The sequence below is a fragment of the Numida meleagris genome, chromosome 1 (genome assembly GCF_002078875.1).
Source record: "Numida meleagris isolate 19003 breed g44 Domestic line chromosome 1, NumMel1.0, whole genome shotgun sequence".
Classification (NCBI taxonomy): domain Eukaryota; kingdom Metazoa; phylum Chordata; class Aves; order Galliformes; family Numididae; genus Numida; species Numida meleagris.
The window spans coordinates 178,837,973-178,856,472 of record NC_034409.1 but is presented as its reverse complement, the minus strand read 5'-3'; the positions used below and the strand labels follow the sequence as shown (position 1 = coordinate 178,856,472).

General features: G+C 37.9%; 1 protein-coding gene across 1 annotated transcript in view; it reads right to left on the bottom strand.

Annotated features, from left to right (window-relative positions):
- The window catches only part of GUCY1A2 (guanylate cyclase 1 soluble subunit alpha 2), a 130,650-nt gene that overhangs the window by 36,046 nt on the left and 76,104 nt on the right, over positions 1-18,500 (bottom strand). Inside the window, exon 6 of the mRNA XM_021407673.1 lies at positions 11,628-11,771. Within this exon, the coding sequence (XP_021263348.1) occupies positions 11,628-11,771 (144 nt within the window). The remainder of the gene's footprint in view (positions 1-11,627; positions 11,772-18,500) is intronic.

Here is an 18,500-nt window from a genome sequence, read left to right as displayed (position 1 = left end):
TCTCCTCTCCTCTCCTCTCCTCTCCTCTCCTCACCTCTTCCCTCTTCTTTTTTTAAATATTAAAGCAAAATTCAAACTCAGACATGAAATATACCAAAATACAGAGATCATTTGGTCTAAATAAAAGTTCAGACTATTTAATATGGAGTCTCTGAAACTGATTATTTATACTGAATGACTTTTACCCTAGTTTGAACAGAAGAAGCTCTTGCAAGTTCCTCTGAAGTATTGGCATTTTTTCCAAAAATACTCTATGTCTTGTATGAAGGGAAGCTGAAATACTGTTAAACATTTATTTTATGGATTTATTTTTGACAGGAAATGCATTCTTCCATAGGGAATGAAACTATTCTGAAACAGTTAAACAATGCTGCTGAACTTGTCAGCTTCAAACAGAAGGCCAAGTATTACCCTTCGGCATCCACCCCAGCATCTGAACTGTTTGCTCAAATATAGCACAGTGTAATGACTCACTGTTTAGCACCACATAATGACAACAGTTAAATGACAGAGCTTTTTAAATGGTGCTTAAAACTGTAGACTTTGACTTTTACTCTCAGAAGTAAGTGTCTTGTGGGGAATAGAGGAAGGAAAGCAGTCAATTATCGTTAACAAATACAATTTATTTTTTCTTGCTTTTGCAAAGGAGATGTTGACAGCTGTGTCTAAAAGTCCCATAACTGAGGACAACAGAGTATGGAGCCAGAGCTGCTTAAAGGTTAACACATCTACAGAATCACGCAGTGGGGCTGAGACAGGCACTGTTCTCCATGGGACAACCCAAAGGTAGCTCCTGTGGGACTCTGCACAAGGCAATGGTTGCTAAGGTACTCTTCCTTGCAAGATTGAAAACCTTTCTATATGGGGGTTCCTTTCTGCAATGAGTATAATCCTCCCAGCAAAATTACATTAGCAGATGAGTAACCCACAAAAGGGACAAGATAACTAGCCTGTCACAGAGAAGTAAGTAGAGCTATGCCTTTTAAATGCATAACACAAACAGGTGCAGCAAAAAAAAAAGTGCATGCAACTCAGCTCCATTTTTTAATTGCTGTCTTTTTATTTCCAGTGGACCTCATTTAAATGTATTCACGCAGTAGGAAACAAAGGAGGAGAGAGAAGACAGTGGAAAAGAGGTCCCTTCTTGCATCTTTTTCTCCTATCAGCTTGAGTGTGAAAGCAGAGGGAGCTGTGTTAGCACTGTCACATATCACAACGAATGCCCAAGCTGCAATATCCAGGAGGACGTGTTACTTCTGCAGACCGGAGAGCTCCTTGAGATATACCATCTCTTGCTTTTAAAGCCAGCTCAGATCAAAGAAGGAGGCAGATTTGCCTTGTTCACCACTAAACTCCACAGTTTATTGGCTGTAGATAAGAACAGTTGGACACCCCTGCTTGAGCAAGGGAGTTAGATCAGATGACCTACAGAAGTCCCTTACAAATTCAACCATTCTGTGATTCTGTAATTAGGCAGATTCACTCTTTAGACCCTTGGAAGATAGAAAATGAAGGGACATTGGTGACATAATGGTGGTTCTGACAAGAAAATACTGCAGAGCCTAGAAAAGACAACGTTCATGTCTGAGATGACAGTAATGGAGATTCTTCATTCCTGTCACTAGCACCAGCCAGAAGAAGGTGCAGACAGCTTGGACACTGAAGTGCAAGGAGAGGCAGATGCTGTAGCAATGCAGCATAGGGCAGGCATTTCCTCCCTGCATCCCATCCGTGAGAGCCCAGTTGCCTGTTAACTCAGCTGGGAGGCAATTCAAGCCTAGCAGCTTTTTCTGTTCATGCACATGTTGTTGGACTGCACAAAAGCCAATAAAGCACTATTTTAATGCAAAAATTAGCGTTTGCTTCTCAGTGCATTACTTCTTACTTCCTGTGACTCCTCATAGGGTTGTGTGATAATATCACTCATATCACTGCTTTTATTTAGGTTTTTTTTGCACAGTGTTTTCCATCTCTGCTCCATCGAGGAAAAATAGTCTGATAGCTGATAAAGGAAACCTGACTTCTAATTCTTATATGAGAGAAAGACATACTGAGAGAAGAAAAGACATTTAACAATGTGGACTTTTGACTTAAGCGAAATAAAAGTTCAGAACTCAGCTACTGTGGGTTCCTTAGTTCAATTCTTTAAATTTTCATGGATAACTTTACATATAATTTTCTGGTGGTTTTTTTTTTTTTTCTACAAATACATAACATCATTAAAAAGTAAGAATCCCTGCATGCATAAAATTTTCATCCATTGTTACCTTTGTGAAGATGTAACAAAATTCCTGTGTATACAGAATTATTAATTAGGACTACAGTGATTATTAATTAACCTAGTGGGTTGTGCTGATAGTTAACTGTTATTTTTTTTTTTTTTGCTGTTATTGTTTGTTTGTTTGTTTCTGTGTAACAAAGCATTTAAGAGTTAATGGCAATAATAAGAGTAGAAAGTTTCATCCTCAGTATGGAAGTTCTCCACTGGAACAAGTCATAAGCAGAATGTGCAAATTCAGCAGCTGTGCAGAGTGCCCTCCCAGCCCAAGCCAAGGGGCAAAATGATTTTTCATAGGATATCTTTCATCCTAAATATCCAAGAATGCTTTTTCTTTTTTTTTTCTTTTCCTTTTCTCTTTCCTTTTTCTTCAGATTCTTCTTCTCTTTCTTCTTCTTCGTCTTTTTTTTTTCTTCTTTTTCTTTCATAAAGGACAAAATTTCAATTCTTTACTCTGTTTAAATTCTTTTCCTTTTTTTTTCATCCAGGTGATTGCCATAGTCACTAACCCCCTTATGGCTCTTGAGAGAAATTTTCTCTTATCGGAAATTCACCAAAATCTGGTAAATTTGTATTATGAGAATGAGTCCAGGCATTTCTACAGAAGTTTTTGATATTGATAATTCAATGTTTGCATCTAAAAAGTGTTTTCCATGGAAAATTCCCAACTACCATTAGCCAGACATCTGGAATATTACTTGGAGGCATTTGTATCTGGAATGAGTGCTGAACCATGAGAATCAGAGCAGTGACCTTAAACCTAACCCGACAATCCAGCTGCACATCCTGTGGCCACAAATCTCACGTAGGAACTAAGTCTTGAAACCACCACCAGTATTCCCTCGGCACATACTTACATTAAGTGTAGGAGGTGAAGAAATTATCTGCTCCCTGCGAGGCACTGGGTATAGCCATCAAAGCAAGGTTTTGTTTGCCTTAGCAAAAAGGACATATCACTGAACTACAGAAGCACTTGGGTAAAACCCAAATTCTGTGAGTCAGAAAGAAATGTGAAAATGTAGTAGTCACTGTGAGTTAATAAACAATGGAAAAGTCCAGTGTACTGCGTACATACCCTGATTTATTTTTGCCATGGAGACAAGAGTAGACAGAAGGAGTCTTTGTGCTTCCTGCTATCCTCTTATCTCAGGAGAACAATGTCAGAGAAAGTATAGCATGAAGAAAATGCCCAGGTCCAAATATAATTCCTCTTCCAGTGATCATCACCTTATTAAATAGCTCATCACTCATCTCTCAGGTCTCTTCCTTTCAGCAGTCAGAAGAATATCTTCATAGCCTTCTAATTAACTAAAGTTGGGCTTACATTGCATTGCCAATGCTCATATCATGCTTCTGTGCCCTGCAATTTTATCCACAGCAGGCTGATCTTCATGCTGTGCAGGATCGTATCCTGGTAGCTTTGGAAGCCTACCTTTACCAGCTATCAGGATTTTACTCTGGTACCCAATTAAAAAAAGAAATGCATGCTATCTGAAACAATAACCAACCCTCTGGACAACATCCCTCTTCAGCAGAATAAATATCCATCAAATTTTTCAGACCAACTTCTTCCACAAAGCTGTTGCTGTGCATCTACTAGTTAGATTAAACTCCACCTGTGCTTGTGATTGCAACATATTCACAAATACTCACATAGTGGCTGTAATATATAACTATTTGTTATATATTATATATATATCCCTTCCAAAGAACAGAAGTTGAAAATAATGGGTGTGGTTTTATTAATAATAATAAAGATTATTATTAAAATCAGACCAAATGAAGCACTTGAGTAAAAATGATTGGAAGGCCGAGGAAGGTTTGAATTTTCTCTTAAGGGACCCTAACAAAACCTACAATTTCCCAGAAGCCTACAGAGATATGCTGTAATTCAGATCTGCTCCTCTCACTTTGCTTTTCCAAAGGCACGTATAGCATCAGGAACTGAAGCTCTCCTCAAGTGCAGGGAACTGACTTTGGATCACCACCTCCCAAGCATGCTCTCAAGAAAAAGTGCCAAGCTTTTCCCTGAGACATGCAGCTCTGAGGGACATCCAAAGGAGTAATGCTGCCCAGATGCTGGTAAGCCTGACAAAATAAGCACCTTTGTATGGGCTTGTTCATCAATTTGTAGTCAAAATCTCTCTTAATGAAAGTCTTTCTTTTGTGGAACTGTTTCTGATTTTTTCTTTTAACATAATGAAATTTCTTATTTACAGCTAACCATCCTGAAGTGGGGTATTCTATACCTCCCCAAGGCTGATTCAGACGTTGGGTAGAAGGTGAAGTTGCTAGGAGACCACAGACGGAGCTAGAAGCATCGCTGCAAGCACAGCTCCTCGCACGGCTGACAGGAACGCCTGCATCAGCAGTCATCCTTTCAACAACTTAAAACAAAATAGACAGCCTGTTACTGCTTACATAAAGATGCACATTTGGTGAGGACCACTGAGTTGCTATAACGTTAGCACGCCACAGTCTAAATTAAAACAAGGCAAAACACACTGAGAAGGACTACACAGATAACACTCACTGAAGTACTCTCCTTCATGGTATGTTTGGGAATGGCTGCTTCATTTAGAAACTCATAAAAAGCATATATTCAAGCAAATGTCAGCACTTCCATTCTACTTCTCTTCGGGCCCAGGTGCCTTACCACCGTAATGCAAGAGAGAATACTTAATGAGTAGGCAGAAGAAGTTACAGGCACTGAGATTGATTGCCCATTACCATGTGTCATGTCTCACCATGGACATGCACCATTAGAACACACAGAGCCCTTTTTTCTCCTCAGTATGCTTACTCAAGAGCCAGAGCTCATGTTTATTAATATTTACCACTTAGCATGCAGAGATTAGAGGCTGATAAGAATCAGGCTTTCACTGTTCTAGTCATCATGAACAGGTATTTAATTAGAAAATACACACCAGATCTAATGCAGTGGTATGGCTGTAAAGTCTGATGGCTTAGGCTTGCTGCAGAAATGGCTTCACTTGCAAAACACCGTCACCTGCACTGTACATATAGGAAGCTGAGGTATAGAAAGTCTGATATTATCCGAAATGGGAAGGCTGTGACTGAACAAGATTCAAACCTATGTGTCAGTCCAGCTCCCTTCACTGGCATCATCCATACTCCTGAAAGCTTGTTAGCTCCCAGAGGTAAGGGTATCTGTCACACTTATCTGCCAAATATTAATTCAAATATTTAATTATGAAGCAACCACTGAAATTATGTCATATGAATGCAGAATAAAATAGCTACATTTTCTCCATTTACAGAGTAAGAGTAACAAGTTTTGATGCATTTGTCTATGCTGCCAGAATTCGAAATTAGATGAGGTTAATCCCACCCTTGATATGAAATGCTCCCTCAGCTGTGCTGCCTTTCTTTCACTAGCTGATAGATAAAGACAGCCTTTGTGTTGAGAGCTTTAGTACCAGACTGCATTGTTCGAGTGCAGCTTATAAATCCAATAAGAAAACAGGTTTGGTCATGCACATTTGAAAGTTACAAGCTACAAATGCATCAAGCACTGTATCTTGATAAAAAAGAAACCACAGAGCCGAGGACCAGCCTGTGTGCCCTGTAAGCCCAGTGAATGCAGGGTCTCATCTACCTCACCTGAAAGTTACTTAATCCAGCTGAAGCCAAATTCAGCTGGAAAACCTCCTGCACTATTCTGTTTAAATTATGTCATCATTAGCAGGTAAGGAAAAAGAAAACTGAGTTTTCTGACTGACATGATTACAGGCCTAGTTCTCACATTATTGTTAAAAAAAAAACTTGAAAGATACATGACATTTTTCAGCTGCAGAGGAACATCTTCTAAAACATGTTTTGAATTACTGTGATAGAGCCCAATCTTCATGTTTTAGACAGAAACACCTGTGCACAACAAATCTACATAACTGCAGCAAATTTCAGCAGCTTCATTTGTCCTCACTGTGTTCCTGGTTCTGTATCTGTTCACAACTTTACTAGGACCACCTTCACGCACTGAAAAAAGAAGCTGACAATCTTAGAGAATAACCCCTTGGGAAAATCTCATTAGTCAAAACCAGGTATGTTCTGCCAGCCCAGCCCTTTTAACAAAAAACAGTAAAGGAAGCCTTTCTTGTCTTCTGGATGTACACTGCATACTGAATAATTGGGCAGGACTTGAAGCATGATAAAAAGGGATGCCACTGATAACATCTTATGGGTTTAAGCACATTAAATGAGATACATATTGTGACCTTTATTTCTAAAGGTCTACACTCTGGAGTATTCTTCTTACAGCATCATCTCTAGCTATTAAAATTAATATACTTCCACTTTATCTAAAGAGATACAGTAAAATATAATAAATATTGAACATTCAAGTAATGCTCACTTAATGTAGAAGGCAATTTTAAATCAATATTTTCAAACTACAGTCATCGGGCACTGTGTTTAATTAGTGGCACAGAAGCAAAATCAAATCAGAGCTTCCTGACTAAAAAGTATTTTGCTGAAAGGATATAACCAATTCTACACGTAGCGTGTGAGCCAAAAGCCCTTCTTTTCACTAAAGCTTTAGCTCACATTAACCTAATGGGATTTTGCACCACGTAGAAATGAGTAAGGAAATGTTGTACAGGGACCCGGAGCTTCCACTGCTTACAAGAGAGTAATCAGTCCATTTACTATTACAAATATTTCTTTCAAGAAGAGCAGATTGTGCTACAACACTGATGATAGAACTTGTGCAAACTGCCATAATATAGCTCTCTCTCTCTCTTTCTGTAAAAATTTCTCATTACTGTGCAAATCACAGTTCATTTGTGTTGCTGTAAGGAGTGCAGGTGCAAGGTCTCCATTCTGGTGTGCATTACTGCTGCCTTTGGCTATGCTGGAAGTGACAGCTGCACACCATGGTGCCCCCAGCTGCACGCTATGTGCTCTGAGCCACAGGGTGAAAACACGGATCTAAAACAAACATGCTTCATGCACCTTGCCACCATCCCGAGGTCCATCCTTGCTTTCTAGTCAGGTAGTCCAGGTACTGCTCTACGGGGCTGGTTTTTCATAAAGTGCGCAATGAATACTTCCAAATGATAACTGCAAACCCAAACAATAACTTTCATTTGCCTGCTAATACTGAAAATCCTATCCTTAATTCCCACTTATGTGATATAGTATTTTTCACTCCATCATTTACTTTTTCTTCCTAACTTTCTGAGTCTATCTCTGAGACTGTCAGTGTCACTCAGTAAGATGTCAATAAGCTGCTATCACAGGGATGATCACTTCAAGCAGTACAAAAAGCAAACATTTGAATTCAGCCCTGAGATGACAACAAAATATATTCATCAAAGTAATTTAGAAAATATATGTATTCCATAAACTATAATCATGAAGTCAGAGATGTCTAATTGAGTAATCATCAAATAAAGAGCACTGCATTTCATAATTGCAGTTAGGTTTCCCTAGAGCTGAAATCTCTGTAAGCAAGACAACCCAGAAAGATGCGTAACTTGAATCTGCCTAAAAGACATTGCCTTCTGTAATAATGAGCCATCTTCAATGTGCGTCACTGCCAGTCACACCCTACAAACTGGGGGTAATTTCTGAACTCTATTTCCAGTGCTGATCTCCAAGAGCTTAAATAAGACTATGTCTCTCGAAGAGAAATCCACTGCAAACACCAAGGAGATGTTAGTATGTTTGCTTCTTATTAGAAGACACTTTCAAAACAGAATAACCATGTGGTAATAATCAGCCAATTAACAGAAATCAAAGTTCAAGTTACTGTGGCGCCATATATTATATAAAGTGGCTGAGAATAATTTCCTCCTATTCAGTCAATGCTTGTCAGCCAGTTTCTAGGGGGAGTAAACACAGCACTGTTGTTTACTCCTGAAATCAGAGGGACTCTGATTTTAAGGAATTATGTTTTGAAAACTTGTCTCAGAGTTAGTGAAGCTATCGTCTTATTTTTTCAAAAGGCTACTAGACTATCCTGAGGATAGAAGGCCACAGCTGAAAACTGGCAAAAATGCCAAAAAAATGTTTGGGCATGAGGATAACTGCCCTCTGATTTCAAGCTCTCAAATATCCTAACACTGATATAGGATATTCAGCATGAGAAAACAAAAGCTGCTTTTAGCATTCTATATTCCACACCTTTGGCAATGACTCAAGGAATGTGAACTGTTCTTTGTAATATGAATCTCTGATAAGAATTAGGGTCAAAATGTAGTCAAAATACTGTGCTTGTTTTGCCATCCATATCAACAGGACCAGTTCAAAGTAACCACACTACAATACATTATAGTTCATTGTTGAGAAGTCATGCCACTTCACATCTTATAGTTTGCACAGTGTACTTTGGTACTAATGTTCATGAATATATGAAATGTTGTTGTGGCAGTGCCTTATAGCAAAGTGTATGAAACTATTAGTCTCTTATTAATGGTATGTAGCAGAATCCATTTTTATATGTATCCTGGGGTTCCTTAAACTTCAGGTGGATTATATATACGATATATTTGTTAGTGAAAGTCTGTGGCAGGATGAGCACCTTCAAAGCTTTGTAAGTGAGAAACTAATGAAAGCAGAGATCACTCCACGCAACTCAGCATTGGCTGGAAGTTACTCATGACAATTTGATTTAGAAGTAATGCATCTGCATTTAACTGTGACGATAATTGACGTAACTCCTAAGAAAACTACGCATTCTTTGCCATTTGTAGGAGGGTTCATCTGACAGAGTGAAGAAGCTTACAATGTAGATACCCACATTTAGGCTAGGTCTACAAAATTCCTGTATGGGCAACTGAGAAAATACACATTTTTAGGGTGTGATTCATCTCACCCCTGTGTAGATACCTAAACTAGGACAAATTAGAGCTGACTTCTATGAAAGCCCTTATGCCTATAGTTTTACAGGGTATATACCCAGGTGAGAGGAATCCTTAAAATCAAATCAACACTGGAATTCAAGCAGCATTTGGACAATGTCTTAGACATCGCATTAGAATTCTGGGTGGTCCTATGTGGAGCCAGAAGCTGGATCCAATGATCCTCATGGTTTCCTTCCAACTCAGGATATTTTATGATCCTATGCCTCTTTAAACTTCCTTAAGTGTGAATTAACAGGCTCAGTACAAAGGCAACAATAACTTTCTATGGCTTTTGTCACTCAGATTGGTTGGTATTACTAGCCCTCCCACCTTGAAATCACACTTAAAACTGAAAACAGGATAACTAACGTCCACTGAGGACCTCCTCAGTACCTCTGCTTTCAATGTAAGTTATAATAAACTGACGGTTTTTCTTCTGAATTCAAAAGGTAACTCATTAGGACTTTTTGAATATATGCAGTTATTTCTAGCATTTTCTTCTTTGCAAACCTCTTTCCCATGCATCATCTTTATGGTGTTTCTTTTATAGGTTTTCTTATGAAGTCATTGAAATTATAAAGAATTTTCTGGCAAAAAGAACGGTAATGAAAACATTCCCTAACTGTGACTCTAAGTGTAAAACATACACATTCAAAATTTCCCTATGATTGCAGGAATCATTTACTAGAGTAAAAAGATGAAGCGGATCTGGAAGGCAGCACTCCAGTGTGTGACAGTGAAGCTAGAATGTATTGCTCAGCTATGTTCATTGGAAAAATAGAGAACTCATCAAACAATCTAGAAAAACTATTTCGTATGGTGTAAGTAAATACCAGTTTGGAGCAGTCCTAAATCAAAACTTAAAGCCAAAAACATCTTCTGATGTCTTCAAAAAAGATTTGTCTTTTAATGCTTATTCCCAGTTTATTAAAAGAACATGTGAAGCTTTTCCAAAATTTTTCTTCAATACCCATAGTCCAAGTGGACATTTTACAGTAAACAAATAAATATTCTGTCATTTTAAAGAAAATTTTCATCAGAAGCACCAGAACCAAAAAATACAAATCTTTCATGCAGAACTCCTTATATTTTCTTTTGAATATTGTGTTGCTATATTTGCTGGATTTTTTAGTTTAGTTGCCTTGAGTCCATGCTCTCCTTCTTGGGCACAGCAACTCATTTGGATTAAATCTCTCTTGATTCATGACACACAAAGAGTTCAAGAAATATAATTCAAGGCATCATTTAATAGAGACGAGTTGGAACTATATATATAATATATATATAAGTATATAATTTTACTGCTCAAGGATCATCACAGCTGCATTGTTTAATATTTTTTTCAAAACTGTATCTGCTTTCTGACAGATTTTAAAACCTCAAAAATTGTTTTAGAAATTCATAACACAACCCCCTCCCAGAAAAAAAAAAAAAAGAAAAGAAAAGAAAAGAAAAAGCATTTCCATGGTTTCAAGCTTCCCTTTTTAACAGATATGAGAAATTGCAGTTTGCAAAGTGCAGTTCAACCAAGATGTAAATCCTATGGGAACTCTGTCCAGCCTTCTCATCTAGCTGTATATGGCTTTTGTTATTGGCTTTAGACAGTGTTGAATAATTGTTCTAAATAATCTCCCCATTTGCTTTGAAAATAAAAAGAACAATTTAACCAAAACCAGGAGTGAGTAAAATGAAGACAATATGTAAACTGAGCCATGTAAAGGAAAGGCAAATAAATATCTCCAAGGATTTTCTTCGCTGCTGAATTTCCATTTTGTACCTAAATGTTTCCCATTCCAAGTGCCAGTGGTTACAAGGTTGTTGTGAGATCAAAAGAAGCAGAATGATGGAGAGGAACTTTGAAAAAGTACAAAAGGACATGCTTTCCAACCTCCTGCTGCCCTAGTTCCAGTCTAGGAGAAAGAACTGGCACTGTGTGGGAAGGAAGAACAGTATCACCAAGAAAGAGCAAGCAGTTCACACACAGTTACATTCAGGTCAACAACTGTTCAGAGAAAAGATGTGCCCCATTGAGCCACAGAACTGTCTGAGTGCCTCCACAGTAGAGCTGAAGTTCAGGAGCTTACTTCCGAAGTGAATTTCCCAAATGCCATTCCATGCTTTAGCTTGTAGCATAGGATGGTCCTGGAACGTGTGGATCATTTTCTTCTCACACTAACTGAACTGGAAGTCTCTAGGAGTGCACCTAGTGCCGCAAATAGACTTTCAGTGTATAAAACAGAAGTGACAGCTAATACAAAGCAGACCCCCGCGCACACTGAAATGTGCATTATGAGGATGTTAAGTCACTTGCTGTGCTTACAAAACTAGGCATGAATATTGATAGGGACCACTGAAATATACAAAGTGATTTCTTGCAGCAATTTTTAATTCTCCTTGCAATAGATTTCTACTGACAGAATACGGTGGAATTAATTAGGCCGATGTACCACTGATAAGCTGAGAATAAAGAGCAAAGGGTTTACCTTAATAGGGCTCCCATCCGGAGTGAGAACCTCTTCTGAAAGCTCCATCATCTTCAGTGCCATCAAGGCAATGGCTTTAGCGTGACTAAGGCTTTTCTTGTGGAGCCCTGCTGCAACGCAGTATGCGTCACCTATTGTTTCCACCTGCAGCAACCAGACAAATCAAATGTTGAAGTAAGATAATGAGATCACTACCATTAGTTATCTGCAATTAAATAGCATTGCTTAAAAACATGTGAGCAAAACATCCATAAAATAAGCAATTAGACAACGGAGCATAACCTGAGTTTGCAAATGGGTACAGTCAAAATCTGACATGTGATGGCATAATGGTTCATCAGTATTACAACCAAAGAAGATCATTACATTGAGAACAACGTATGCCATCAGCTGAGATATGACATTTCCCCATAGCAGTAATGAAGAAAACTCTATTATCATAAATGAGAAATTGCTTGCGGCTTTGTTTGGCACTATCTTGGTGGAGTTTGTTGTTTGGTAAGGAGTTCTACATGATTATAATTCATAATTATTATCTGCTCTGCTAGAAATGTACATTTAGAAGAGAATTAGAAGAAGCAAAATGTCACCATAAAAAACAGTGAAGAGTCTATGACTGCTCATTAGGAGGCAGCTCTTCCTGGTATAGGGGAGAATTTAAAAATAGATGTTACTGCTGCAGACTTCTGACTGCATCTGTCTCTGTTATTTTCAAATGAGAAATGCTGCCTCTCTCTCTGCAGTGCAGGCTGAGGGTGAACTCCCTGCCTTCAGGCATCAAGTGCAGCAGGCTGTTCTCTCTGGTCTTTTCAGACAGGACTTCTCTATCTCTCATCCTTTATTTCTTGAAAGAAAGCTGTCCCTCAGGAGGAAGCAGGAGCAAACGAAATTACGGAAGCCCTCTGGCTCTGGTTGAAGGCAGCATGAAAATCACTGAAGCTCTTGAGTTCTGCAGCTTTATTGACAGCATTGTGCTTTCTTGTCTGCCTGCCCTCACATGTGCATTGCATCCTGCACAGAGCCCATTAACACATGCCCAAGCAGACTTGGGCCTCAAGGTTTTTTGCTAAACTAACTTGGCTTTCACCCTGCCCTCAACACTACAGGAACGGCAGAAAAAGCTTCTGCAAAGATTAGGATGAGAAGAAAGCAGGTATTGAGCAAGGAGTTATTCAATGACTAAATACAGATGATTCTTCTTTCTGCATGGACTCTACTAACAGTAGTAGACACGGACCTTCTTAAATTAATTTTCAATGCAGAGAAATAGAATTAGAGGAACTGTCTCAAAAAGTAAGCATTTTATGTAAACGCATCCAGAGCAGAAATCTCGAGCAGCAGTATGAGCAAGTGCCTCCCACCATCAGACATTCAGAAGCTGTTACTAGCCCACTGCCAAGCTCAACTCCTTAGGATTTCTTGGTGATTGTATAGGAGGATACAAAGCAGTGACTTGAGGTTTCTTGTGAGCTGATCAGAAACAGATGCTCAAAATTTTTCAACTACAAAAGGAAGAATTAGCAGAAATCCAAATAGACATTGTTAACCTTAAAATTGTGGAAGAATATAACCAGTTTTAATAGAAATGAAGAGATTGCTACAAAAAGAGCTGAATCTATGATGCCAGATACTAAAATAAAATACCAATTCTGCTCTTTATTGAGTGATTTAATTTCAGAATGACTATTCCACTAAATTTTTTTTTCATTACACCTCTATAAGTAATTTTAGATTCAGGACCTTATGCTGTTCCTGCAATGTTCAGACAAATCTACTTATTTTATTAGCATCTACTCATTCCAAAATTTCCATAACTGTGTGAACCAACAGCTAAATTCCATTCACTGAATGAGTAGTAACATCTGAGTTACATTGTCTATATCTGTGTGCTGCTGGGAAAATGGAACTCAAGCTGCCTCGTGCTACTCTTACTCTGAAAATAAAAATGATAATAGTGGGATAGCTTTTAGTTCCTCTGAAAGGATTAGGAATGATTAGGACACATGAGACTGACCTGCTAGAGGTCAGTCCAACTGACTTCCAGCTGAGATGGATGTGATGAGCACTATCAGGTTGTCTAATGATTCTGTGATCATTTTCAGTCACTACTAAGATTTTCCCCAAACCATTTAAGCTGAAATTTCCATGCTGAATATCTCCATTAAATTTCAGTCTTGGTTCAGTCCTCCTTCACAATTAGATTTGGCAATTTTTCCAATTATCTGTCCTTATTTTTTCTGCAATCCCTCCTGAAAAGAAATCCAGGATTTATAATTCTCTGATTTACATAAATGCAACAGGATTAGGAGAAAAGGAAGGATCTACTCAATGCAGCTAAAAGTAGCAGCATTCAGCTATTTGATGCAATTCAAGATGATCGCAGAATCACAGAATCATAGAATGGTTTGGGTCAAAAGGGACCTTACAGATCGTCTAGCTCCAATCACCCATCAGACCAGGTTGGTTAAAACCCCATCCAACCAGGCCTCGAATGCCTCCAGGGATGGGGCATCCACAGCTTCTCTGGACAGCCTGTGCCAATGCCTAACATCTATAATCTAAATTTATCCTCTTTTAGTTTAAAGCCATTACCTCTCACTATACTTCTGGACAAAGAGACAAAGTCCCTCTCCAGCTTTTCTATAGGCCCCCCTCTAGGTACTGTAAGGCTACTATAAGGTCTCTCTGGAGCCTTCTATTCTCTAAGCGGAACAAGCCCAGCTTCCTCAGCGTTCCGTCATAAGAGAGGTGCTCCAGTCCTCTGATCATCTTTATGGACCTCCTCTGGACACACTCCAGCACATTTATGTCCTTATGCTGGGGCCCCAGAGCTCAACACAGTACTCTAGGTGGGGTCTCATAAGAGCATAGCAGAGGGGGACAATCACCTCTCTCAACCTACTGGCCTCCCGTTTTTTGATGCAGCTCAGAATACAGTCAGCTGGCTACCTGGGCTGCAAGTCCATGTTCAGTTTTTCACCAGCCAACACCCTCAAGTCCTTCTGTGCAGGGTTACTCTCAATCCAGTATCATGCTATGATAGCACAGCAATCTTCAAAGGAAATCTCTACCGAGTACCAAACTAACATCAGAGGTTTTGATTTTGTAATGTGAATATTATTGTGCATTATTATTATTGTAATTGATTTTAATATCCTTCTAGATACATATGCAGAGCACACTTTGCTACTGTAACACTGGAATACATCATTTCTTTTAAAAAGCAAAACGTACTTTCTGCCAAATATTTCAGCCATTTTTTGCATATGATCGATGGTTTTACCTTTGTGTAGATTCAGTGTATTTTTGCTCTATTTAAAGGTATTTTTCTTAATATTATTTCTAGCCTTTATCTGACAGCCTGACCTGCTATTATCTCTTTTTCTTCCCTTATTGTTGATTTAGGCTCACTTGTGTCAATTACACTGGGTTATTCATTAGCTGGGGACTAATATATAGCACCACAGAAAAGAAAGAAGGTTGAATTTAGATGCCAAAATTATGTCAATCTATAAAAATATGAAACACAATTTTTATATTCAATTAACAGTAAAAGAAGCCAGGAATCATTGCAGCTACTTACATAGCTACACAAAAGCCTTCTCTAATGCTTTCTGTAACTCCTTGCAAACTTTTTGAAAATGTCCAAAAGATTTCCAGTCAGGCCCACAACAAATCAAAGATTAACGTTCATAATTAATTGATGCAGTTGTATGTACTCTACAGTTCTGAATCTGCTTCTTGATAGACATCCTCAGACTGCTAAACACTGTACTAGGCATAAGACTCACTGTAGATACTGTACACCTATTATAGGTACAAACAGTACTTTTAATAGAGGTTGAGCTCTACAGTAATTGTCCTGCAGTCACTTACATGTTCTTAATTCAAATGGATTTTAGATGGAATATGATTTGCAGACAAGAAGCCCAGAAGACAGAATGTAATATCTCCAGTATGGTAACTGAACAACAGAGGTTAATGAAGTACCTCTGTGCCAACACCAGTGGGTTTCTTCTAAGTACAAAGAGCTACAGCTTCTGCTCTGCTACTTAACTGAAAAACTGGAAGTTTTTGCACTTAAATGATGTCCCCCTGGTATAAAGTTGGGATGTTAATTCAGTGACAGTTCAGAACAGAATGTGCAGTGCTCTTCCTCATAAATAAATGAATGTGCATCAGGAATCACATATATGAACTTCTATAAGTAATGAAGGAATTGGAGTATCACATTTCATTTCACAATATTATGTTCACAGTGGAGGGGAAAAAAATCATTTTGTAAGTGAAACTTGTAATGGCAAGTATAAGATTGTCATCTAAAATATTCAGGAACCCCAACACCCTAAGGAAACTTGCTAGCACCTTTTTCAAAGCACAGTGTAGAAACAAACATAAAAAATTTAAAAATGATAATTCTTTTTGCAATTATGATCTCAAATTACTACAGTAATGCACTGAAAGAAGCAGCTGGAGGGAGAAATGGCTGTGGTTATAGTCCTGTCTAACTCGGTAGGTTTCCTGTAAAAGCCTAATGGATAATTTGGATTAAAACTGTTGCAGTGGAGTGGTCGTTGTTGATTTTTATGTATAGAGCTGAAAGTTACATACGTGTGTGTTCCTTTCTTCTGGGTTAACTAGTTCATCAAGAAAACTTCTTGAGTAAGACTAAAAGAAGATTAAAACTAAATTTCTACAAAATAATGGGCCTGAAGATTAAAAAAAAAAGCCAGTTTTCTTTCACAAAGTACATCTACTTTTCCCAGTTTGTCCATTGTAGATCCATTCTATTTCTCTGATGGCAGCTGTTCCTATCTCCTGCATACTCACCAGGCTGTGTAGGTATTTATTATCTCACTCATAAAGCTTATGGTATTTAGTACTTATTTGTCCTAAAATAATCTGTTCCAGTGTCTATACAGACTGTCAAACTGTCTTTTGCAAAAATAAATAAATAAATAAATAAATTGGAAATAAAAAGTTGGTTTGGATTCACTTTTATAGGAAAACAGAGTTAAGTTTTGTCTTTAGTTCAAAGTGTCATCCAGAAATAAAAGCCCTAAATGCAGGTTATACTAGTGATTTTAATTCAAGCTGCCTGTCCAACCGATACAAAATTAACTGCTATTGGAGCACTTGTCAAGCCAAATCCAATCAAGGGACATTCTGCATTGTCTTGAGATATGTATATATATATGTACAGAAATCAAAGATTTCTTTTCTCACAAGACAATGGAAAAAAATATTACTGTGCTACAAAGAATGAAAAACTACAAGATATTCCTGGATATCTCTATGGGCAGCCTATGCCAGCGCCTCACTGATCTCTGAGTGACGAATTTCTTCCTAATATCTAACCTAAATCTCCCTTCTCTTTGTTTAAAACCATTCCTTCTTGTCCTATCACTATAATCTGTATATCTCTACTACATCCATTGACTTAAAAACTTGGGGTCTATTTACAGCAAGTTTTTTTTTGTTGTTTTTTTTTTTTCTGGTGGATGACAGTCTACACCTCACTAGATGGCTTGAAAATGCAATCTAGCTTTCATCTTTACATTCATTTAGTACTTGTGCTGATTGGAGCAGAACCAATTCACTCAAGCCAACCAAAAGTAGCCCTAGAATATGACAAAAAATGTCCACCAAGACAAATTGAGGCAAGGGCCTGCCCATTTTTTCCCACTTGCTTCCTCTTACTTTGATATTGGGAATGAGAAAGAAGACTTGTGTAAGAGGTCATCCAGCAGCATTACAGTCTTCCCTGATCTTAGACCCAAGGCTACAAGGTATCTGAGAATGTACCAAGTTCTAATAGAGTAAACAGATATTCTTCAGCCCTTTCAGTCCTTGACTTCTCATTCTGCACCTATAGAATAATAGATATATTTTCAAATTCAGGTAAGTTTCCAAATGCATCAAATCCTCCGCAAAGTCTCACTTGTTTCTGTTATTTTAATCACTGGAAGTATTTATTTTTTGTTTAAGTAAGTATGTGTTCAGAATCACAGTAATCTTAAATTGGCAGTAAACTTGAAATATTAAACAGTTTCTCTATACTCCACAGCATTTAAAGTGTATATACTATCTTTGGCTGAAGGGAAGATTATTGCTAAACTGTTTCTTATCACTTATGAGCAGTCTGGCAATAGCTGGAAAGTCTCTTACTGCTGGGAGATATTCTGTAAGGTTTCATTTTATAACAATGAAATAATGACAAACAGCAGCTGCTATGATATCAGTTTCTCCTTTAAGAGTTTCAGAATGAAAATATGTAAATAAGCAGCAGGGAAAGAGATAATGGCCTGGATAATTGCAATTTCATTCTTTTCCCCTTCTTCACTTGACTTTTTTCACCAAAAAAAACCCCTAATTCTGCTAGTTTGGGTGTGATTCTTTTCCCCACATAAAATATTGTAATATTCCATCTTAAAATATTGGCTTGTCATTTCACTTCTCTTCACTGCATATTTCCACTCTCCCCCCATATAAAGGCACATTGTTCTAGGTGCATCCATAAAGTACATAATCCTTGTATTTCAGGGCATAAATCTCAAAATCTAAAAAGAAGCATGTCAAATGTAACTGACATTTCATAAGCAGCTATTTTAAGGGCCTTTTGTACTTCTTCAGGTTCCCATACTTGGACGTGGTACCCTGACATTTAGATAATTTAGGTTATAGTGTTGCCACTGATTTTTCCCCTTGTTACTGTATGTTTTAATTTCAGAATGAAAATTTTGCTTTACAAATTACAATGGAAAAAAAAATGAAGCTGAAAATTATTGCCACTTTCTTCACTCTTCAGGAGGTAAGTTTTCTTTTACTTTCTGATTTCCTGTGAAGGAAAAGAAAGGAGGAGAGGAGAGGAGA